The following is a 25,344-nucleotide window of genomic DNA, read 5'->3' on the forward strand; positions in this document are numbered from 1 at the left end:
AAAAATATTTTTTATCTATCTTGCATGATTTATATGGCATCGTGATATTGATAAAAGCATAAATCTTTTAAGTGTACGTGTTCATAGTGTGTTGTTTTCCTTAAACGTGCGGAGGCATTTTATCTGTTAGGTTCATAAATTGCTTACAAATGCATTTGTGTTGCCTAGTATTTTGTTTTACAGGAATATTAATGTTCTTACTATTTATTTAAATACCAGTCTTACTTTGACGTAAATATCGTGCAGACTGTTACATGTTGTTTAAGATTTTTTGTACGTAAACTGAATGGCTGTGATTTGTTTTGCTGTGCAAAAACAGCAATTTCATCTAATTTATAGTTAGTATTCTGTAATGTAACACAATATTTTTGTTTTATTTTTACACTTCATTTTAGATTTCAAATGTTAAAATTTTATGTTGATAATAAATAATTGATTACCTGTTAAATGTGATTATCTTTACATTTGAAAATTGACCTGTGCATGGATTATCAAACTTTGTTATTATTTCATTCTTTGCACTTTCGTGTACCTACGAGACCATTTTTGAAATATTGTTATCATTATATAGTGGTATATTGCTTCATATTTTATAATTATATAGGTCATGAAAAACTATCAGTTGTTTAGCCTTTACTTAAAATATTCCCACCAACTTCTGCATTAAAGCCATGTGATATTGAGCAGTATTCCTTTGGAGTATGCCGGTTTATAAAGATGACCACACTTATACTATAAACATGCAGTGGTGTGTTTAGCATTAGTGATTGTTAGTCATGCTGAAAGTGTAGTGATACATTGAAAGCTAGTGCGCGTAAACAGACCTTAAATCTGAATTTCAACACAATGATGACGGTTATTAATTGCTACGCTGGAAACAAACCAAACTTCATTTATAATTTACTTTCGTAATACCTAGTAAGATAATGTGAGACTTTAATCAAATCATGGCGTAAATGAACTTTTTCGTGTCGTTAGATTTTTTGGCCTTTTTATTATACAATGAAAAGGTTTACGCATTAAATTGTCACTCTTTGTCTTATATTTATGAAGCCTTTTATATAATATGATGCAAAACAGCGTTTACATCGGAAGCAGCAGGTTGTATGCGTCAACATTTTGGAATTATCTTATATAAGGTAAGACATAGGACATTTAAGTTTTCTATTAAAGAAAAAACAAAATGTTAATCAATATAATAAGTATACCACATTTACGCAACCATGTGTATACAATAAGTAGTGAAGTTGTTCTTTTTTTCCAGTTAGTTCAATATAATAAGAAGTTAAGAACATTTTCAATTTTGCCGTTTACGCGGAGTCGCGTACTGTAAACTTGCCCTTGGTTAATATGTTTTACGGTATAACTTAATTTTATTTCACCGGAACATACACGTTCGTAAGTTGGTACATTTAAAAAAGGCAATTATATCATGCATTTTTTTAAATATACTGGAAAACCTGGTTAGAATTAAAATGCATCATAACAAGAATTATTTCCTTGAAGTGAAGAGAGAATAACCTTATTAATCATCATCATAATTCATATCATTTTTTTATTTATTTAATGTTTGTGTCACATACTTTTGTATAACTATTGGAAGGCACTATGTGATTCACTTCTTTAAATACAATACTTCAGACAAGAGACCTAGATCCTCAGCCATTCAAAATGATCAAGATACTCGTCATGTTAGGAACAGTTATTCCATTTTGTCTTGTAGAAGGGAGAACAGGCTGCTGGGCTGGGCCGCCTGGAAGCCAGGGGAATATCTGCATGTAAGTTGGTTTAAAGAGTTAATTGCAGAAGTATTAAATCGAATGGAAAGCAATTTATTTACGCAAAAAACAATTGCAACGCAATACAAATTCTGAATTCTGTATTATTTATCAGTTCCTTTGTAACAAATATTGAAGCACTGAGAACCAATTATTATTATTATTATTATTATTATTATTATTATTATTATTATTATTATTATTATTGTTATTATATTTATTTAGTTAGTAAAAAATCAATCTGATAAAATCTGCATCTGCACGTACTTGTATGTAGTGGGTGGAGGTATTTTTATAATAAAAGAGTAAGATTAATACTGTGTAAGCCGGTGATAGGGGGCATGAGAGAATTAAACCATTAATATTCCCTTATACGTTTCTATTTTCTTATTGTTGCTGTTGAGAGATATTCTCTACTTCAGAGTTATCTTTCTGTCATTTGCTGTCACTAAATTTATTATATTTTCAGACAAAATACCACTGTGCCGGGACATATATCTAATGACATAAGGTATTCGTTCATTTCGAGGTATACACACATATGCTGTGACGTTTTAGCATGCACTGACTTCCGTGGATGCCGTTTAAAGGCAGTGGGATGTTTCCAGGGCATGGTGTTATCACAACGATTGCCGTGGGAGTTGAGAGATATTCATCCTCTCGTCAGATGTTCTTCGATCAACCAACCTGGCTATTATCAGTTTGAAATACACGCGTAGATTGTCTTACATTTTTGCTAAATTGGCTTTGACTGAATATATACACGGAAAAATGATTAAGTTTGTAAAATTATTTCATGAAAAGTTAAAATTATCTTTATTTGGTATATTTCCATGAACAGTAATTATCGTTAAAACAAGTTAAGTTTATTGTTGAATGTCAAATCCAGATCCTAGTAAAATGGTGTACAAATATATCAATGCATATTGTATTCTCAAATATGCCTTTTTCGTCTGTTTTACTTCTTTTGACAAAGTTTGTCTTTCCAGTTGTACATGTATTTTAGAATACTCAGTAAGGCTTCAAATAAATGATAAAAAATAAAATTAGATCAATAGCGTTGGGCCACGTATACGAAACGCAGACCAACAGCATCCATAAGCAACAGCACCAAAATTGGCACAAAATGAGCAACGCTAACCAAACGGTGCGAGCAGGGATGAGGGGGTAGGGAAAATGACCGAGGGGCGGGGCAAAATTTGAAGAAAAAAAGCCTGGGGAATGGGACTACATTTGACGACTTAAATACGAAGAGGGACACAACAAATGTCACCATACATAACACACATCTAGCAGTAAACAAGACATACATCTTGTGTAACACAAAGGGGGACGTCTGGCAACGGTCAGTTTTAGATCGAAATTTCGTAATATATTTAATAGGCATTGGGCATCAGTAATCCTTTAGGCTATTCTACCCTTTTCTTGGATTGAATATTAAGACCAGAGTGACATTTACTCAGCCAAGGCTTTATAGTGAGGGAACAGGTTAAAATCAAAATAAGTTTACATTTTGCCATAATAACATCGATATTATTTATTCACATTGCGTAAAGATAAAAATAGATAACAAGGAACTTGATATAAATGTTCATCGGAATTTATTTTTAATATTCGATTTATAAAAAAGAATGCAGCAATCGTTTTCTATTTTAGGAAGATTCATATTCTATGATTTCCATTTTTCAATATCAAATGTTGGTCAATCACCATTATAACAGATATATTGGTAATTTAGCTCAACTTACCAATGGAGATATGAGTATTATGTCACTTAAATTATCAACTTTACAGTGCGTTATAAGTTCTGCTGTTTCAGTAAAGAACGTCTTTAGCTTATATGAATCTCTCACGAGTTTATTTCTTACTAAACATCACTTTAGGGGAAAAAATACTGAGCATGATACCAGCAGGGCCCGAACCTGCGATGCCTTGATCAAGTGGAAGACACCATAACAACAAGGCAACTGCTAATTACTGCAACAGTTCGGACAAGAGCAGTTACCTGAATTAATACCGTATTTAATTTGTAAATAGATTTATTTAAACTGTTACGCCCTATATTCTAAATCATATTATAAGCTGAGGGATTGTCGGGAGTTGAGATATCAGGATCTCAGCCACCATTTATCCTAGCGTTATCTAAAAGGCGGCTAAATGGGTTTAAATAAATGGATTCTATGCATCTCTTTGCTACAGCATTTGAGATGGTTTTGTCCCTTGATGTTGCCTTAAGTTTGTAACACCCGAAGATAGCCATAATCATCTGTCCTGTTCGGCGCAATATGACGTACCGAAATTGTGTTGATGCGCCGTAAAAAACCACAGGAGCCTGAAATTATATCAAAAACAAAAAAATAACGATTTAAAAAAATTTCCCATATATATACTATAAAAAACACAAGGAAGGCAACAACATTTCCACACCCACCACTACATTTACCAGGAATATTTATAAAAACGCCTGGGATTTACTTCCGAGCACTTTTAATCAATAAAGCACATTAAAATCTATCAGAAACACTGATTACTCTTATCAACTATCCAACTTTTACGCCAATTGAATGAATTGATCACTGCATTTCTTCCCATCGTCCGGTTCCATTGCCAGTTCTGCGCTAAATTCCGTCATACCGTCATTGACTGGTTTTTTTGTAGATCCCGAAACTCTATCAAAAACGAAAAGAAGGATTTAAATAAAAATCCCATATTATAAATACTATTATAATATATAGGATTTTTATTTAAAGCGTTCTTATTTTTTTTGTTTTGGGAAAGAATTTCGGTACATCTACAAAAACCGGTCAATAACGGTATGACGGAATTTAGCGCAGAACTGGCAATGGAACCGACGATGGGAGAAATGCAGTGATGAAAATTCATTCAATTGGCGTAATAGTTGGAATAGTTGATAAGAGTAATCAGTGTTTCTGAAAGATTTTAATGTGCTTTATTGATTAAAAGTGCTCGAAGTAAATCCCAGGCGTTTTTATAATTATTCCTGGTAAATGTAGCGGTGGGTTTTTTAGCTCACCTGTCACAAAGTGACAGGGTGAGCTTTTGTGATCGCTTTTCGTCCGGCGTCCCGTCCGTCCGTCCGTCCGTCGTCCGTCCGTCGTCCGTCCGTCCGTCCGTAAACTTTTACTTTAAATGACATCTCCTCATAAACCACTAAGCCAATTTCATCCAAACTTCACAGGAATGTTCCTTTGGTGGTCACCTTTAAAAATTGTTCAAAGAATTTAATTCCATGCAGAACTCTGGTTGCCATGGCAACCAAAAGAAAAAACTTTAAATATCTTCTTTTAAAAAACCCAAAGAGCTAGAGCTTAGATATTTGGCATGGAACATCTTCTAGTGAGTGTCTACCAAGTTTGTTCAAATAAAAGCCCTGGGGTCAAAATTGGCCCCGCCCCAGGGGATCATTGATTTTCCCTATATGCATATAGTAAAAACTTAAAAAATCTTCTTTTAAAGAACCCATAGAGCTAGAGCTAAGATATTTAGCATGAAACATCTTCTAATGGGTGTCTACCAAGTTTGTTCAAATAAAAGCCCTGGGGTCAAAATTGGCCCCGCCCCAGGGGGTCATTGATTTTCCCTATATGCATATAGTAAAAACTTAAAAAATCTTCTTTTAAAGAACCCATAGAGCTAGAGCTAAGATATTTAGCATGAAACATGTTCTAATGGGTGTCTACAAAGTTTGTTCAAATAAAAGCCCTGGGGTCAAAATTGGCCCTGCCCCGGGGGTCATTGATTTTCCTTATATGTGTATAGCAAAAACTTAAAAAAATCTTCTATGTAAAAAACCCATATAGCTAGAGTTTAGATATTAAGCATGAAACATCTTCTAGTGAGTGTCTACAAAGTTTGTTCAAATAAAAGCCCTGGGGTCAAAATTGGCCCCGCCCCAGGGGGTCATTGATTTCCCCAATATGCATATAGTAAAATCTTAAAAAATCTTCTTTTAAAGAACCCAAAGAGCTAGAGCTAAGATATTTAGCATGATACATGTTCTAATGGGTGTCTACAAAGTTTGTTCAAATAAAAGCTCTGGGGTCAAAATTGGCCCCACCCCGGGGGTCATTGATTTTCCTTATATGTGTATAGCAAAAACTTAAAAAATCTTCTTTGAAAAAACCCAAATAGCTAGAGTTTAGATATTAAGCATGAAACATCTTCTAGAGAGTGTCTACCAAGTTTGTTCAAATAAAAGCCCTGGGGGTCAAAATTGGCCCCGCCCCAGGGGGTCATTGATTTTCTCTTTATGCATATACATGTGGTAAAAACTTAAAAAATCTTCTTTTAAAGAACCCAAAGAGCTAGAGCTAAGATATTTAGCATGAAACATGTTCTAATGGGTGTCTACAAAGTTTGTTCAAATAAAAGCCCTGGGGTCAAAATTGGCCCCGCCCTGGGGTCATTGATTTTCCTTATATGTGTATGGCAAAAACTTAAAAATCTTCTTTGAAAAAACCCAAATAGCTAGAGTTTAGATATTAAGAATGAAACATCTTCTAGTAAGTGTCTACAAAGTTTGTTCAAATAAAAGCCCTGGGGTTAAAACTGGCCCGCCCCAGAGGTGTCATTGTTTTTAACTATATGCATATAGCAAAAACTTAAAAAATCTTCTTTTAAAAAACCCAATGAGCTAGAGGTTAGATTTTAAGCAGGAAACATCTTTTTGTTGGTGTTTACTTTTTTTAAGTTGTAAATATCCAAAACTTTTTTCTTAAGACAGTACATATGACATCAAAACATGACTAAAATATTTCCGAATCAGACTGAGATGACTTTGAAAGCAGACATGCAATTATGACCGGGTTTAGACTGTTCCTAACCATTGGTAGATGGCAACAACATTTAGTTGATAAGCAAATTAGGCTATCCCAAACATTCATTCCGACGATTTCACTTTGCGTGCATGTACCCCCTACTTAAAATTTTTATGCGTGCATCTAGAATTTTGTGCGTGAATTATGCACTGTAGTGCGTGAATGGGCATGCTGATCCCTTTAGGGGCTGCCATAGCTAAAAATAGTAAATGAAAATTATTCTTGTAAATTTCTAGATAGATATTCACTAAATGATATATATGTTATTTGCTCTCTTTTGTTTCCATATTTGCATATTGATGGGACAGTACAGAGATACTGAGAGGCTTACATATTAGTGCATAATCCAATTAACGAAATGAAAAGAAGTGACCAACCTCACCAAAAATGTGCCATTGATGAAAACCAGTTTTCATAGTTATAAATTTCATTTAAATAATCATAAAATCATTCTTACATGATAAGATAATATTTACTCATTTCATGCTTAGTTGATCAGATTTGATCCTAAAATATTCATCAGTGAGTTAAGAGGGTCTCTTACAATGGAAATGTAACCACCTGGCTGATCAGTGATGCTTGTGCTTATATTGTCTTTGTTACACCATTTACTTTTTGATTCAATTGAAAATGTAAAATAAAAGAAATATTCATTATTTTTGCACATATTTTAGTATTAAATGAGTTTTACAAACATGTATGAAGGTGATTGAAAGAACAATTGTGATAGATATTATTTAAATAAAGTTTAACAGAACATAAATTGTATATCTAAAATAAGTATCTTGTGTGTCTTCTGTACCAGGTAGGTATAATATATTATATTTTTCATAGTATCGTCCCATTGGACACAAACATTTATAGAAGAGACTATTTGAAAGATAACCATAGATAAACAATATTTATTGACAAGACTTTTTGTGAAATAACATTGTGATATATAACAGAGACAACATATTTGTGATTGTGCATTGTGCTTGTGATATGTGATACATTGTGACACTTATAGTGCTAGTGACATTTAATACCTTGTAACATAAGGTTGTGACACTCTAGTGTTTCTGAAATTACAAAGTGCTTCTGCCACATCGTTGTTTCATTGGAAACTGTTAGAACTGCTCCAGTGGTAGCTTTCCAGCATAGGAAAGGTATGTCTTTGCTAAAATTAATGGGTAAACCAGTAGTAATGAGTTTCAAGGCTTAGTTTGCTTGTTCTTAAAAAGAAAAAAAGTCAAGATAAAATTAGCTTTAGACTATTTTATTGATCCTGTTAATTAATTCCAATTTTATTAATATCAGCTTAAATGTGAATTAAAGCAGCTTAAATCGGGATTTTTAAGCAAATGCCAAATTTTGACAATATCTTTGTAAACTCATTCTGTTAACATGAAAATATGGTTTTTGTGCCTGAACTTTTCTTTTTGCAAAACAAAAAATTTCATGACCTAAACATGTTTTTATGTTGTAAAATCTGTAACAAAGAGCTGTATCTCATCCCTTGCTTATTTATCATTTCAGTTAGACATGCCACTCAGTAAAGCATGGAAAAAGGCAAAGGCCAGGAGGGCAATATTGGTAACGAGGGAGCAGACGTTGGCAGAAGATCCTGATGTAGTCCCTGTCATAAGTCCCGTCATTATTCCGGCAGACAGGGCCCCATCAGCACCTGTCATAGGTCCGGTCATCGTGCCGGCAGACATGGTTGCTGGGGCAACTGATGTAGGTCCAGTCAATTTGACGGCATTCAGAGCCCAAAAAGCACCTGATATAAGTCTGGTCAGTGCACGAGCTTTCAGGGCGCTTGCAAGTCCGTCCATCAGTACGGCAAACACAAAACAAAACTCAAACAAAACAAATGCTATATATTCCGAAATGGAACAAATATTATCTCAAAACTCAAATTTGAATCAAAGAATATGCAATACATCTTCTGCAATGGAAAAAGAACAAAGCAAACTTGTGAATAAGTCTTACGAGTCATATTGCACTGGTATGCCCTTCAGCTGCTTGTCGTTAGTATTTGGTTCTTTCAGTCAAGCAAATAATAGATTTTCTATTCAAACTAGAGGTAGTCAATGTACTATTAACTCATTATGTGCTTTAATATATTCAAAATATTCTGATTTGATAACAACAGAAAATATTGATGAGGTCTTAAACATTGGAGACGAGCTGTACAGGAATGTTGTTAATAATTTAAAACAACTTGGTAGATTTAAGCATCGATTGTTAAGTCTTGATGAAATGCCTGATCAAGTGAATGTTTTGCCCGTACTCTGCCTTGTGCCCTGTCCTGTTTTTCTTTGGGGTCCTCCTGGGCTCCTTGCCGCTGGCGCTTGTTGCTGGGTCGGGTGGGGGCTGCGTTCATTGAAGGCCGCCTTTCCTTGTCGATCTTGTTTATCATATTTTGTCCAAAGTTGTACAAATAAGAAAAGGAAACATTGTATCAGGATTGACTATTCAGCATTTCGGAGATACAGACTTGCCAACTTTACATCAAGCCTTGTATGCAACATTTCAAAGAGCAAAGCATGCATTGGTCATGATTGGATCAATTTGTTCTGCGGTGTTTCTTAAAGATGAAGAGTTTTGGCTGTTTGATTCACATTCACATGGAGAATATGGACTGTCAGATGTTGATGGAAAGTCTGTATTGATGTCATTTCATAAACTTGAAAACCTTGTCACATTTATGTATGCTATGTATGAAAGTGCAAATATTGATATAATGAGCCAATATGAAATATTGCCTTTAAACTTTAATGTAGTTCAATGCACTTCACAATACCATAATATGTACATTAACAATCAGCAGAAAATAACTGATATCAGCAAAACTGATGCTGATGATGTTTGGCAAACAGTTTCTTACAAAAAGCAAAAGAAATCCACTAACTTTTCTGTCATGCCAAAAGATGAACAATTATGTGAAGTAGTTAAAAAAACCATTAAGCAACAGTCTATTGACCATAAAGTAAAAGAAAGGACATATAGTTATCCTGCAGTTGGGCTTAAGACAAAAGTAAAAAATGATACAATATTGATTGGGAAGTACTTTAAACACCAATACCAAAAACAGCAACAGAAAAATAAAGAAGGAGAAAGTGATAGAAAAGCCTACATGAGACTGTACATGCAAAAGCGAAGGCAAAGTGATCAATTCAAAGTAAAAGATAAAGAATTCACTTTCAAGTCAAAGCGAAAAGCAAGGTCAGACGAAGCATTCAAACAAAAAGAAATTCAGATACAAAATAAATCCAAACAAAAGGCACGGTCAGATGAAGCATTTAAACAAAAAGAAATACAGGTTCAAAATAAGTCCAAAAAAAAGGCAAGGTCAGATGAAGCATTTAAACAAAAAGAAATACAGGTTCAAAATAAGTCCAAAAAAAAGGCAAGGTCAGATGAAGCATTTAAACAAAAAGAAATACAGGTTCAAAATAAGTCCAAAAAAAAGGCACGGTCAGATCCACTTATTTTAGAGCAAGAGAAAATAGCTAAACAGGAATCTCGAAAATGTCCAGAATACAAGCATAAAGAAATGCAAATACAAAATAAATCCAAACAAAAGGCACGGACAGATGAAGCATTTAAACAAAAAGAAATACAGGTTCAAAATAAGTCCAAAAAAAAGGCACGGTCAGATCCACTTATTTTAGAGCAAGAGAAAATAGCTAAACAGGAATCTCGAAAATGTCCAGAATACAAGCATAAAGAAATGCAAATACAAAATAAATCCAAACAAAAGGCACGGACAGATGAAGCATTTAAACAAAAAGAAATACAGGTTCAAAATAAGTCCAAACGAAAGGCACGGACAGATGAAACATTTAAACAAAAAGAAACTGATGTACAGAATAAATCAAAACGAAAGGCAAGATTAAATCCATATACATTAGAAAAAGAAAGAGTTGCTAAGCAACAGCGGAGATTAGATGAAAGAAACAAAAGCAAAGAAAAAATACTAGATTGTAAAAGAAAATCTGAAAAACGTAAAAATCCATTATTTTCAGAAGCAGAAAAGGTAACTGCAAAACGAAAAAAAAGTGGTAATGATATAGAAGAGTGTATTGCGAAATTTCATCAAAACATACAAGAAGGTCCCATCTATGTTTGTAGTTCATGCCACCAGACGTGGTTTAAGGAATCTGTATCAGAGGTCCTTACTTTTACTTGTAAAGACAAAAATAAGTACATAACTGGTCTAAAGTCAGTAGCTGAAAAAGAATGGATATGTGTTACATGTAAGCATAATATTAAAAAGGGGACATTACCTAAATTGTCAGTTTTGAATGGAATGGAATGGCCAACAAAACCAAAAGAATTGGAACTGTTTCCTCTTGGAGAACGCTTAATAGCATTACGTATTCCATTTATGCAAATTAGAGAACTACCAAGGGGGCGTCAGTTATCTATAAAAGGGAATGTTGTGAATGTTCCAGTTGATATCCAACCAGTTGTTAACACTCTACCAAGACCCATGAATGAAAACATTACTGTAGCTGTGAAATTAAAAAAAAAGATGTCTTTCCAGTCATGTGCATTTTCTGAAAATGTTCGGCCACTTCGAGTACTTATTGCTTTACATTGGTTGATGAACAAAAGCAATCTTTATAAAAATGCAAATATTGACATTGATGAGCAGTGGATAAAGGATGTTACAGAAAACAGTAATGAAGTCATAAATGAATTTTTCGAGTCAAAAGTAACATCTGAAATCATGCCAGAGTGTGACACTGATAACTATGTAGATGCATTGAATAATTCTCGTTGTTCGAGTGATAATGCCTCACATGTATTGCACAAATATTTTGAGGAAAATATTAAGCTATGTAAAACACTTGGCACTGTTGACTTTGAAGACTGTGTTGGTGAAGTTATTGACTGTGCAAAAGTAAAGAATGCTGAAAATAAAAGTTCTCATTCAGCACTAGAAGATTTGTATGACTCTGATTCTGAAGAAGTTACTAATGAAAATGTTGGAAATATTGACACTCTTTTAGATGATGCAGATATTGAAAACAGACATGCTACTTTTACATTTGCACCTGGTGAGGGTCAGCGACCACTTAGTATTTTTCAAGATAAAGATTCAGAGTATCTGTGTTTCCCTAGCATATTTTGCGGTAAAAGGCGAATTGATAATGAACACAGAAAAGTACCAGTTAATTATAGTGACATTGCTAAGTGGGAACTTCGCAGTCAAGATAGACGTGCAGCAAACAGTGTGCCTAACATATTTTTTAAGTTAAAAAAAATACAGATGAAGCAATTAAATGACAAGTCAAATTTAGCTGTTAGAAGAATTCAGACTGGTACAAACAAATTAACTGCTGCCCAGGCAAGAAATGGGGAATGCATGGATACAATTGTAAAGAATGATCAAGGTTACTATTTGTTCAAACAGCTGAGAAACAGTCCAGCTTACTTAGAATCCAGAAAGAAAGATGTTTATGCAATGCTAAGACAGTTAGGTATACCAACTTGGTTTATGTCCTTGTCTTCTGCTGATACCAGATGGACAGATCTTCTTAAAATCCTTGCAAATCTAAATCAAAAAGATAAGTACAGCGATGAACAAATAGAAAACCTAACTTGGGAGCAAAAGATAAAAATGATTCAGTCAGATCCAGTTACTTGTTCAAGGTTTTTTGACCATAGAGTTCAAGAGTTTATAAATACTGTTCTTAAAAGTGATCATAATCCATTAGGTAAAGTGACAGATTATTTTTATAGAGTTGAATTCCAACAACATGGATCTCCGCATATTCATATGATTGTGTGGGTTGAAAATGCTCCAAAATTAAATGTAGACTCAATTGAAGAGATAGCAGCATATGTGGACCAGTACTTAAAATGTTCAATTAACAATGAATTTGTTGGGGCTTTGGTAGACATCCAAATCCACAAACATTCAAGAACGTGTAGAAAAAAACAAGATCAAATATGCCGATTTGGTTATCCATTACCACCTCTGCAAAAAACAATGGTGTTATTTCCTCTTGAAAATGACAAGGATAAATATCTCAAACAGTATGCAAAAATCCAGAAAAGAATGAATGATCAGAAACATGGATACAATATGTCTTTTGAGAAATTTTTGTCAGATATTGCACAGATGAATGAGGATGATTATATCAAATGCATTAGAAGTTCATTAAACTCTCCCAAGGTGTTTTTGAAAAGAAATCCAAGTGAGATACGTGTAAATTTATACAATGATGTAGTATTGAAAGCATGGAAAGCAAATACTGACATACAATTTGTCTTGGATCCATATGCTTGTGCCATGTATATTGTTTCATATATAAGTAAATCCCAACGTGGTATGAGTAATCTTATGTATGCTGCTGCAAAGGAAGCAAGAAATGGCAACCTAGATATAAAAAGGCAAGTAAGACACATTGGAAATGTGTTTTCAAACAGTGTTGAAGTGAGTGCACAGGAAGCAGTCTATCTAGTTTTGCAAATGCCCTTGACCAGAAGTACAAGAGACGTTGTATTTATAAATACTTCTGTACCAAACCAAAGAGTACAATTGTTAAAGTCAAAGTCTGCTCTTGATGAGTTGCCTGCAGACTCAACTGATATCATGTCAGATAACATCATAAAAAGATATTCAAAACGTCCAAAGGCTTTAGATAACTATTGCTTAGCTGATTATGTGTCACAGTTAGAAGTGATTTACCCAGATGATAAGGAAGATATAAGTAATTCAGAGCAAAATGATGATGAAAAACATGATGAAATGTCAGGAGATGAATATTTTGATGATTGCCAAAACATTTGCGTACTGAAAAGTGGTATAAAAATCAGAAGACGCCGTAATTCAAAAATCATAAGGTATGTAAGATTTAATTGTAAAACAGATGAAGAAAACTATTATAGAGAAAAACTACTTCTCTTTTATCCCTGGAGAAATGAAGAGAGAGATTTACTTGGACACTTTGCAACACACAAAGAAAAGTATGAATCAGTCCAAAATGCTGTAAATGAAAAATGTGCATGTTATGAACATCATGTTGATGAGTTAGAATTAGCAAGAAATATGGCTGAAGAAGAATACAATGCATATGATGAAATTGCTCCTGGAACTCAGCAAGAAGAAGCAGAAACTGCTGAAGAAGAACCAGTAGAGTCAGAAACATTTATCTATTTCAATCCAGATAGAGTAAGTGAACAAAGAGAATATGACATTGGCATAGAAATTGGTTGTTCCGTTTCATCTGCACAAATAAGTTCTAATGAAAATATTTTATCAGATGAAGAGTACAGAGCTCTTCTGCGTTCGTTGAACTCAAAACAGAAAGAGTTTTACAATCATGTTGTTCACTGGATAAAAACAAAAGATGCACCTTTATATACATTTCTTTCTGGTGGTGCTGGTGTTGGTAAAAGTGTTGTTATAAGAGCATTGTATCAAACACTATATAGAATGCTTAATTTGAAAGAAGGAGAAAACTCTGATGATGTAAGGGTGCTCTTGTGTGCATATACTGGAAAAGCGGCTTTCAATATAAATGGCTCTACTATTTCGTCCGCATTTAAGCAGAAGTACAAACAGTCTGATCAAACATTAACATGTGACAGCTTGAACACATTCAGATCCAAATATCGAGATTTATCTGTTGTCATAATTGATGAAATTTCAATGGTTAGTAATACTATGATGAGCTTCATAAATCAGAGACTGCAAGAATTAAAAGGCACTCGCAAACCATTTGGAGGTGTAAGCATTATCGCAGTGGGAGATTTATTCCAGTTAAAACCTGTAAATGGTGATTGGATATTTAATGATTTAAGTCGTGATGTTGCATCTTTGTCCATGAACTTATGGAAAGAACTGTTTCTTATATACGAGTTATCAGAAGTAATGAGACAAAAGGATGATTTACCATTTGCAGACTTATTAAACAGGCTCAGAATTAACTCACTGACAACAGAAGATAAAATGGTTCTTAAAGGTTGTGAAGTTGAATCCAGTGCTAAGAATTATCAAGTAAACTCCCCACATCTATTTGCTGAAAACTATTACATGCATATTTTCAATGATACACTGCTAAACAGTTCAAACAATCAAAAAGTGTCCATTCTTTGTCATGATTCTGTTGTTTCACCAAAATTATCAAAGGATAAACAAGAAGAGGCTATCAAAAGATTGCCCACTGATCCAAACAGAACTGCTAATCTTCATTGTTCATTGGATATTGTTATAGGGATGTTGTATGATTTAACTGTCAATACAAATACTGAAGATGGCCTTGCAAATGGTGCGTCATGTGTTGTAAAGTTCATAGAGTATAAACTGAAGGAAACACAACGTCCTAGTATCATATGGGTTCAATTTGTGGATTTGAAAGCTGGTTGTGGAACTAGATTAAAATATAAAAGTCGAGGCTTTTATCATGAACAAATAAATGAAAATTGGACACCAACATTTGATATCACAAGAACCTTTACATATAACAAAAAAACTTTTGAAAGGATCCAGTTTCCATTACAACCTTCTGCTGGGAGATCAGTTCATAGAGCACAAGGAACAACACTTGATAGTGTCGTGATTGACTTATCCCAAAGAAAAACACGAAAAGTTCCTCACCTTCATTACGTTGCATTAAGTAGAGTACGGTCTTTAGAAAAGCTTCAAATTCTCAATTTTAATGAGCAGGCTTTACAAGTTGATGACAAAGTTAAAACAGAAATGGAGAGATTGCTTAAAGATGCTTCTCTAGAATTGTGTTATGTTCCCTTGGAATCTATACATTTATTTTCAAAAATGGATTTTAAAATCGCATTCAACAATTGTAGGTCATTAAACAAGCATTTCATTGATGTGAAACATGATCAAGGATTGTTGTCTTGTGATATTATTGGATTGGCAGAAACTAGATTACATGAAAATGATAATGATACTTCTTATCAGATACAGGGATACCATTTAATACGCAATGACCAGTGTACTGCATCAACATCTGAAAGACCTCCACATGGGTTACTTATTTATGTCAAAGCTGATGTATTAGTAAAATCTGCAGACTGCTTTAGCTCCCAGAATTTTGAATTTGTTCTTCTGAATGTTGCAAGAGAATTAAGTGAAATGCAAGTTGTAGTATTGTATAAATCACCAAAAATGTCAGATTCTGCTTTTCGCACTATGCTGACAGAGAAACTCTTTCCACATTTGGTACCCCATAAGCCTTTAGTTATTCTGGGTGATTTTAATATTGATGTTTTAAATTATCATAGGGGTGTTTTGCAGTATTTGTATGATAAGCTTAACTGTAAATTACATCTTAATGAACCTACAACTGATAATCTATCAGCATTAGACTTGATAATAACAAATATTGATGCCACTGTGGGTACAGTAGAAACTTACTGGTCAGATCACAAAATTATCTACTGTTGTACAGAAAGAATCTCTACACAATAAAATATGATGCTAACCCAAAAAACAGCCATTGCTTTACTTACCAGCTCTTCTTAAAAATGTCACCATTTTACAGATTTCTCTTTCAGATATCTTTGTCACTGTATTCAACCTAACACTGTAATGTCAAGTCTTCGTATAAATAAAAAAAAAAAATGTTGATTTACTTGTAGTCTTTGTCATTGTCTTACACTTGTACACAGTGACATTGGTCACAAAGTATTGTGACATAGATTTTTATGATGTTATTGACGCATTTAACCATTTGTCAACATATTATGTCAACAAAAACTAGTGCAGATTTCAAACTAAGTTAAATAGTTTCAGAAACTAAGTCACCCCATCAGAGCTTTGGGAAACCTTTGTAAAACTGAGATCACTTTTTACCCAGTTTAATTGAAACTAGAATGTTTGCCTTCACAAACTCTAAATACAGGCATTCACCCATGCCTCAGGTGAGCGACCCAGGGCCCAAGGGCCCTCTTGTTATAGTATATATATGGGAATTTTTTTTAAATCGTTATTTTTTTGTTTTTGATATAATTTCAGGCTCCTGTGAAAAAACAAACAAAAAATCGATATACATGTTTCAAATTAGACATTTTGATAACGTTAATAAATTCGCTAAAGTAAAAACGTTGTCAGTACTAAAATTCCTTTTCTGTCATCGAACATTATCTATATTTTTAATTAAATATTTACTCAAATAAACAAAGCACCCTTCCTAGATACTATATCCCAAATATCTTTGTTACAATACACGTCTAATATAAATAATCTGACTAAAACTGTTTTAAGTTTACGTTCTATCTTCTTAGACGTATTATAACCCTCTTGAAGACGAGGTATTGCCTATAAGGGTTGAGGTATCAGAATTGTGACCACTTTAAAACCCTGCGTGATCGTAAGAGGCGACTTACTGGAGTCTAAACATCTCTTAGCTCCAGCATGTGAAATGGTCTTTACCCCTGTTGTTACTTAAAGTTTGTAACACTCGATGGTAACTAAAATCATCTTTATTGTTTCGATGCCATAAATTATGTTGGATGTGCCTTTAAACTAAACAAAACAAAAACAAACAAAAAACATATTTTAAATAATTGATATTACAGACACATTATTATTCTTAGCTATTCCTTACCTTTTCCTTACACACCTCCAGAATATGAATATCATTTATTTACTATTCAAAATGAATCTGAAATACTCAAGAGAACAGAAAAAAATATATTAAGAAAGCATAACCCAATGAAATTGAATTCTTTGTCTATATTGTCTGAAGATATGCAAATATAGTCCTGACTAGTATTGCGATAAACATAGTTATTTCAGAAAACGTTTGTAAATGTTGCAACGTACTGGAAAGTGAAATTCGCCATATAATCTATACTGTGTTTGTGCGGTGTAAAATCCAACAACAACAATAACATTTTTTCCAGAATAAATGCTGCTGCTGAATAACGCCTCCATTTGGCATAGCTTTGTTTGGTATGTCTTGCTATTCAAGGGGTGTATAAAAAATTTGATATCACTTTCGTTTATAAACAACGTTCTGTAACATTTGACAAGTCATAATAAGGGTTATTTCCGTGAATATTCTAGGAAATGCTTTGATAGTCTTGTAACTCCTCATGTTTGCTTTTCATACATTGTACATTTTTTGGTGCACGAAACAGAAATCGCATTTAGGGCAAGTAAATATTATTGAACCAGATATTGGAAACCAATTAGTTAAGATATCCTTTATTTGTACAAAACCCTTTAAATATGCATTATATTGCAACTTTTATATTTTTCTGGTCCCTTGATAAATATAATAGTGTTTGAAATAAAATATTCTGAAACTGCTAAAGGAAGAATGACACGGTAGTTATGTGATGAATCATAATTTGTATTTTACTACAAAACGTGGAGAAGTTTGAACATATTTCAAATGAGAAAAAAAAACAATTTAAAAATAGATATATGACTGTCAATTTAATTAAGTGCAATTTTAACAAGCTTACCTTGGACAGTCATCTGTAGCTATTTTACTCAGATAATTACTGTGTTAATTACGTAGTAGATTGATATTGATATTGATATTAGTGTAAGATAATAGATTTTATTAGTATTTAAAATGTACATTTAGATAAACTTTATATATTATATATTTGGAAAAAAAATAAGATTACGAATGCTATTCGAAAATCAGAGTAGTTTTTGATTTTATTTTGTTTTCAAAATTTGTCTTTCTGGGGACGCAGGTATTCTTTGATTCATCAGGAATTCCATATCGTTCTATATAAACTCCTGAATCTTTCGGCTCTATTCGTACAGCGTTCGGTGAAGCCATAGCTGGGTCTTCAGGAAAGTAGTTATAAGGTTGTAATATGAAGCTAGGTGAGAGGCCCGTTGTAGTTGTAAGTGGCAAATCTTCCTTGTGAGGGATATGATGAACACCTAGTGTCACCCACAGAACAAGATCCTGAAAATAGTATTAAAAGTAGACAATTTCTGCATTAAATATATCTCTTTCATGTGTTACAAAACTATGAAAGAATAAAATATATATAAATATATATTTATTTTATACAGTAAGAGTATTTTAAATTATTCCAGAATATTTGATAAAATATATAAATAATTCATTCTGTACCAGTTACTTCAACCAAATCTTTAACTTGACCTACCCTCAGACACTGTTATCTAATGTACCATATTTTGGACAGTTTAGTGTGCATGATCTTTCCCATGATCGCAGAGTAATAAATGTCATTAACGATAAAAGTATTCAAACGGTCTTATCAGACTTAATGTATAACATTAAATACGCAGTTTAATTTGGAAATAAAATAAGTCACTTGACATTGTTTAGTACAATTTGAAATGATTTATGACAGTTTAAACGCAGTTTTTTCCAACAGTTTCATGGTATATATACAAATAATACCAATAAGTAATATACGCGATAAAGGCATAAATTGTTGAAAATAGATTGGGATCGAAATTAATATTTAAATACTCAAAATATTTAAATATCTGAAATTAATTTTCAGACCTTGCATCATTACAAAACATTGTTCAATCCTTTTTTGGTCAAGTGTCATGCCATAGGCATTAAAACTGTATTTTCAGCATAGAACGTTGTGCTCCTAAAATGTCTCTCAAAATGTGTTGCATTATCAGAAGGGCAGTGTCAAATCGGCAATCGGTAAAATTATAGTGATTTAGTATCTTTAATGAGTCAAAAAACTACTTTAATCATATTTTGCTACTTTACGACACACTTGTATACATTCAACATATCATGTTAAACATCGTACATGCTCAAATATATCATTAAAACATTATAAAAACGCATTATTATTTGATATTTCTAAAGAATTTAAAATACTGAGTCATAATGTGCCTTTAAAAGTGGAGTCAAATAAATAATGAAATAAGGAAATGCGACTGACTGTGGCGGTCTTAATAGTGGATTAGAACGTTTGTCCAAATTGTGCAAGACATGACTATATCATGAAATAAATCGATTTCAACAGTCGGGGGTCTTAATACCAGGATGGTCTTAAAAACGGTTTCTAATATAATAATTGATAATTTGACATAGCATATAGGTGACAGATAAAACAAGTTATCATTCATCACACCCTGAACTGATAATGTCAGGAATATTTTTTTTAAACATGCGCGTATGTAATAAATGAGGAAAAATCATCAACGCCTAAATTGACCAAGAACTAAAGTACAAATTTCAGATCATTCTTTTACATGTACTCCGTTTCCAAGAAATAATCAATTAATTGTGCAAATTGACACTATTTAAAATGAAAAGCGTTGCAAATCGTTACTCAAATCGACTAAGAAATTTAATATAAATCGATTATCAATTTTCTACCGAGTATATTAATATATAATCTATTACATAGCTTTTAGTCATTACTTTTATAAATGAAATTCAAATGTTATAGTTTTAGGCTATTGAACCTCAGTGGAATTATTATTATTATTATTAAAATGAACCTCGTCCGTGATGTTTTCATCATCATCTATATATCCCTGGAAGTTGACAACCTGGTTATCTGTATCAAACATGGAGTACATGGAACTGCTATGAGCTTCTGTGTCTTTCCGTTTAGTCACAGCATGCTGGTTACCTCGCCCCAACTTATGGCTGGTTCCTTATTATGACCTTCTGGAATAATTTGCTTTACCCATACCGTTATGGATAAGTCTGAAATCAAATGAAACGTTGTCAAGTTTATTTTGTATGTTTTGTTTTATCCCATGTAGTAAATAATTGATGTTCATTTGATTTTCAACATTTGGGCCGTGCCCATTGAGAAAACCAACATAAAACATAGTGCAAAAACATCACATTTTTACATGTACTTTATTTTTCTTCAATTTTATGCAAAAACAATATATAAGAAGTTTTTTTTAACTATAAGTTCACAGGTATATACCCTGAAAAAAAGACTTTTTTACGTCATGATATTAAGTAGAACGTAACGTCTAAATAAGGTAAATGAAATGGCGTTAAGATCAAAAGTACTACACAGACTGCAAGATTCTACATTTATTATAATTTGTACACAGTTTGTATACGTTTATCTACCGCGTTCTACACAGAAAATAGGAAAGAAAGAAAGAAAGAAAGAAAGAAAGGGATGGAGGAAGGAAGGAAGAAAGGAAGGAAGTAAAGAAGGAAGAAAGAAAATAAGAAAGAAAGAAGGAAAGAAAGAACGAACGAACGAAAGAAAGAAAGAAAGAAAGAAAGAAAAGAAAGAAAGAAGGAAAGAAAGAAAGAAAGAACGAACGAACGAAAGAAAGAAATATATAAAGAAAGAAAGAATGAAAGAAAGGAAAGAAAGAAAGAAAGAAAGAAAGGAAAGAAAGAAGGAAGGAAGGAAGGAAGGAAGAAAGAAAGACAGAAAGAAAGAACTGCTCTAATGTATCAGTAACTTTAATAGAAGAAGGGAGATGTGGGATAGTATTGTGTACAAATTCTTTATGTGAAAGGAGTTTTGCAGAGAAGTCAATTGTTATTTTGTAAATAAGCATAGAAAAGGAGGTCACTCTTCAGTACATATTGGAAGTATTTGCAGTATGCGATGAAGAGTTGTCTCCCCTTTCATTATGTTATTCTTATCAGAATATCCATAGAGTTTATGTTTTACAATTTGTAATTGAAATGTTGTATATCTTTTGTATGGATGAGACTTTAATAAAGATAAGACCGAACATATCTTTGTAGTCGAAAATCCATCGCCCGGGGATAAACAGACCTCAAACTGTGTTACGGAATCTCTCCAAGCTCTAAAGAGCTGTGATCTTATAGTCAATTGTCTTCTTAACTTGTTACATGTTATGGTTGTTCGCGTACTTAAAGCTGGGATAAAAAAGATAGTTAGTATATGGTGAAAAAAATAACACAATTAATAATTGTAAACAATTTTTAAAGCATTCTGATGAAATATAACGGTTTAAAAACAAATTATTTGCAAATTGTGCGATGTAGAAGATTATGAAAACAGATTATTTTCAATTGCTGTTCTGTACTGATTAATCCATTTTTTATTTTTAAAGCCCGTTAATCGCAAAATCACTGATAAAATGGCCGTTTGTGTTTAAAATATGACGCTACTGTTCTTGCTATTGACAGTAAATGTATCTTTCCTTAATATAATACTGTAATATTTAAATAACAATTATTTCAAATAATTTAAATAAATGAGATGCAGAAATTATGAGTTTTATTGACAAACTGTGTTACTGTTAAACATTTATAAATACTTAGCATTTACATAACTGCATTGCGAATGTCGATCTTTCTATATGAAAAGAAAAATACAAATTTTCTACTTAAAATAATAATTATTCAAAAAATAAGTGAAGCTATCGCAAATACACGAAACGCATGATAGATTCTATATAAGTCACAGTTAACTGCTTAGATGAGAGCGGGCGGGCATAACGTTTCAATTCATAAATTTAATTAAAGATACCTATAAATTTGAAAATGTGTAATATAATGGTTTGATGAAAACGTTTTATTAATACATGTATTTCGGAAATTTCTGTCCTGCGTCAATAATATCACAACGCGCCCTAAATAGACACACACTGACAGTGGTAAGTAAGGAGTGTGTACGCGGTAAATTGATTCAAAAATTATGTATAGTTTAACGTCAGATTTAAATAACATTTTCTCTGTGACGTCATTTTCTGCACTATGTTTCGTGATCACCGCCGTATGAACGCATCTGCGGATGTCTCAGAATTAAACCATTACATGTTTAAATGTTCAATACTGCTTAAGCCGTGCTATGTGAAATTCATTACCATACGGCAAATTAGCTCAGGGTAGTGGAGAATGGGGTGTATGTAAAGTCTTAAGACGTTCGCCTTGGTAAAAAGGGGGTAATATGTTTGGGATGCACATGTTCCGTTTTCGATGTGACAATAAGGAAAACATCTAAATATACCTGTATGCTGAAGGATTCCCGTATGTATCTCTTGTCTTATTGTTATAGAATATGTGATATTTCGGTGTTTCAAAATTAAATTTGTAAGCTGCCTCTTTCTCTGTACGCTTTATAGATTTCTCAAGATATCCTTGGCTGTAAGTAGAGTTGATTTTTCTTGAAAATTCATTTGGCTTAGTCTCTGTTTTAATATCTATAGTTTCGTATCTATTGCTTTGTCCTTTTACGTCTAGATCGACTTTAAAATGAAACATGTGTGTATGAAAGCTCGCAACAATATTGTCATGTAACTGGAATCCATAGATTTTCTCCATCTTTGAGAACGCGTTAGTCAAAGCATAGCCTGTAGACATGCTCTTCACTTCGACGACGCCATTTTGGTAAAACCGGAAGTCGAGTACATAGTCATAATTAACCACTGTAACGATTGTCCTGAGAACTAAAAACACATTCACCATTCCTTCGTAGAATTTACCTTCGGATTCATAGTAAGAATGGTGCCTTCTCAGTGGTTCTCCTGTATTTAATTCAAATAAGCAGAAGACATTCTTTGTTACATCAGCAGGGTCGGAAGTTTCTGTAATATGTTTCGTGTCATAATATGTAGCGTAATTTGGACAATCTACACCAGGAATGAGCCCCTGTGCAGATGGTCCTATAAGTTCAGCGGAATCCATATAGTCGGAAAACCGTTGCTGCGGGCTGTGTCCAGAATAGAATACAGAAACCTCTGGAGACCTAGTTCATAAATAATTCGTTCGTTTTCAAATCTAATGTCATATGCCTGTGGCCCATAAGATGTGGATAAACGAAAATCAAATGACCACTGCATATAGTTCACATGTCTTCCTTGAACTGTATATCGTTGACCGTCAGGTTGAACAAAAACAGGGCTGCGTTTATTTTTAGCTGTTTCAGGAATTTTCCCTCTCCTATGAAGAGTAGAGAAAAGTTTTTTGTCAACCGTAGGAAATGCTTGTGGATCACATTTCACACTTTTGTTTCTAAATAGCGAAGACAGGTCATTCATTGATTTGTACTGTTTACCCTTAAACCAAACGATTTCAATGTCAACGCCAGTGTCTTTGATATCTGCCAATACGGTAAAGGCAACAGGGTGGAGAGTATAATATTCCACAGCATATGTCAGCCAATACCAAGTTTTTCTCTTTTGCTCGCCACTCGACGCTGGGGAAAAAGATGATGCGTAATAAAATCCAATACACTTATTTCCACAGTCTTTTAATTTGGCTCCAAAACATGTTTGAATTAGATCCCCAAGTCGTTCGTGAACTTGATCAGTTATTGATTGTGTAACTGAACCATAGTCAGCTTCCGTCATTGGTCTGTAGAAATACGGCAAAGATGCGTTGATTCCTGGTAACGGCCAATGTTTTGTCGGGGTCGGGAGAGGTCCAACTACGAGCTCATTGATTTCTTTATTCGGACCTTTTCCATGGATTACAATGACCTTAGCCTCTCTAGGTGGCCGTTCCCCTTTGTTATCCAGATGAGCAATAACAGATGTCTTGTTAGGGAGATGAAGCTCAGCAACAAACACGTAATTTGCGTTGCTCTTATTTCCTGACGGGAGCACTAAATCCAGACCTGATGGTTCATATAAATATTTCTTTAGTCTTTAATCTCAGTGTTCCGTTAGGTCATCGAAAACTCCTGGTACTTCAAGATCGTGTTCCTCTTTGAATATGTCATCTACTGAACAAGGAACTATTCCATTATCCTCGTCACCTTCCTTTCGTAAAGCCACAAGCAAGCCAATTAGCAGACCAAACGCATGTCAATCCAAGAATTACTATTGTTATTATTAAAATACGAATGACAGACTCTCCTTTCTTGCCTTTACCAGCACCCATAATTTATTAGTGTTTCAATTTGCTACTTGGATGTCAAGCAACAAATGAAAGTCATTTTATGAAACTTATGCAACGAATTACAGAATTAATCAGAATCAAATCAAACTTTTATCCTTGGGACACATACAAAATAAATCCTTGAGTTTGTCTGCAAAATGCAAGCTTTACCCCCCCCCTCGACGGATTTAAACTTCTTTGAATCAGGCGCGATTTGCCGTTTTACTTCATGGGTTGTTAGGTTTATAAATTTCTTATCTTCGAATAGAATTACGTTTGGTATTACAATATATTTAAACTTCTTATTTATACCAAAAGATCATCGTTAAGGCAACGCCATTTTTAATATTTTTTTTAATCGTAACATATGTGTTGTAAATTCACTTCATAATAAATCGGGAAGGCTTTTTGTTGTTTTATTTTGTGTTTGTTTTGGGTTTTTTTTTCTTGACATTTATGATGAAATTGATAAATAAAATGTACACTGCAAGTCAGAAAATTCACTATACATGTGGAAGAAATGAATAAAATGTAAAAGAAACATGTTTGCTCTCGTGGTGTGTGGTTATATTTGCTGTAACAGTTATATAATAAAATAACATTTTTAATAAGTTATTTTTTCTGAAAATAAAGATAGTATTAATTGTGTTGATGACCTTCACGATGACCATAATATGATGACCTTCATAAGCATCTGCATAAAATACTTCTTGAAGTTTATTAGAGATTGGACATCTATATAAAATATATTATCCGCTACATACTACGTCATTCAAGTTTAAAAAAATGTTTAACATAAGATAAGTTATTCGCACTCTTATATCACGGCAAATTTCAATTATCTTTAACCGCCTCCGTGGTCGAGGAGTTAGAGTCGAGGACTTCTAATCCAGTTACCTCTCTGGCGTGGGTTCGATCCCAGGGAGATGCTTTGGTAGTTTAGCACGAAGGAAGGTA

General features: G+C 33.3%; 2 protein-coding genes and 1 pseudogene across 2 annotated transcripts; 2 read left to right on the plus strand and 1 right to left on the minus strand.

The window, feature by feature from the left end:
- The first annotated feature begins 982 nt into the window (after positions 1–982).
- LOC132731040 (insoluble matrix shell protein 3-like) lies at positions 983–2,723 on the plus strand. The gene is made up of 3 exons (XM_060717139.1): positions 983–1,139; positions 1,642–1,778; positions 2,248–2,723. Exons 1-3 carry the CDS (start codon positions 1,107–1,109, stop codon positions 2,495–2,497), a joined length of 420 nt encoding a protein of 139 aa, XP_060573122.1. The 5' UTR covers positions 983–1,106; the 3' UTR covers positions 2,498–2,723.
- A 5,417-nt stretch (positions 2,724–8,140) lies between these two features.
- On the plus strand, positions 8,141–16,049 carry LOC132731041 (uncharacterized). The gene is made up of 2 exons (XM_060717140.1): positions 8,141–8,392; positions 9,081–16,049. Exons 1-2 carry the CDS (start codon positions 8,141–8,143, stop codon positions 16,047–16,049), a joined length of 7,221 nt encoding a protein of 2,406 aa, XP_060573123.1.
- Positions 16,050–17,134: 1,085 nt separating this feature from the next.
- Positions 17,135–25,344, minus strand: part of LOC132731039 (putative amine oxidase [copper-containing]) — a 33,634-nt pseudogene continuing 25,424 nt past the window's right edge.

This window comes from Ruditapes philippinarum, unplaced genomic scaffold, assembly GCF_026571515.1.
Source record: "Ruditapes philippinarum isolate M1 unplaced genomic scaffold, ASM2657151v2 ctg4769_1_1_1_1, whole genome shotgun sequence".
NCBI lineage: Eukaryota > Metazoa > Mollusca > Bivalvia > Venerida > Veneridae > Ruditapes > Ruditapes philippinarum.

What these genes read in the sequence shown, in the direction of transcription:
- LOC132731041 (XM_060717140.1), top strand. Translation starts at nt 8,141, where the DNA reads ATGCCACTCAGTAAAGCATGGAAAAAGGCAAAGGCCAGGAGGGCAATA. An exon ending in AAGCACCTGATATAAGTCTG is followed by an intron (nt 8,393 to 9,080) that starts GTCAGTGCACGA and finishes TTGACTATTCAG; the next exon opens with CATTTCGGAGATACAGACTT.
- LOC132731040 (XM_060717139.1), top strand. Translation starts at nt 1,107, where the DNA reads ATGCGTCAACATTTTGGAATTATCTTATATAAG. An exon ending in TTGGAATTATCTTATATAAG is followed by an intron (nt 1,140 to 1,641) that starts GTAAGACATAGG and finishes ACAATACTTCAG; the next exon opens with ACAAGAGACCTAGATCCTCA. An exon ending in AGCCAGGGGAATATCTGCAT is followed by an intron (nt 1,779 to 2,247) that starts GTAAGTTGGTTT and finishes TTATATTTTCAG; the next exon opens with ACAAAATACCACTGTGCCGG.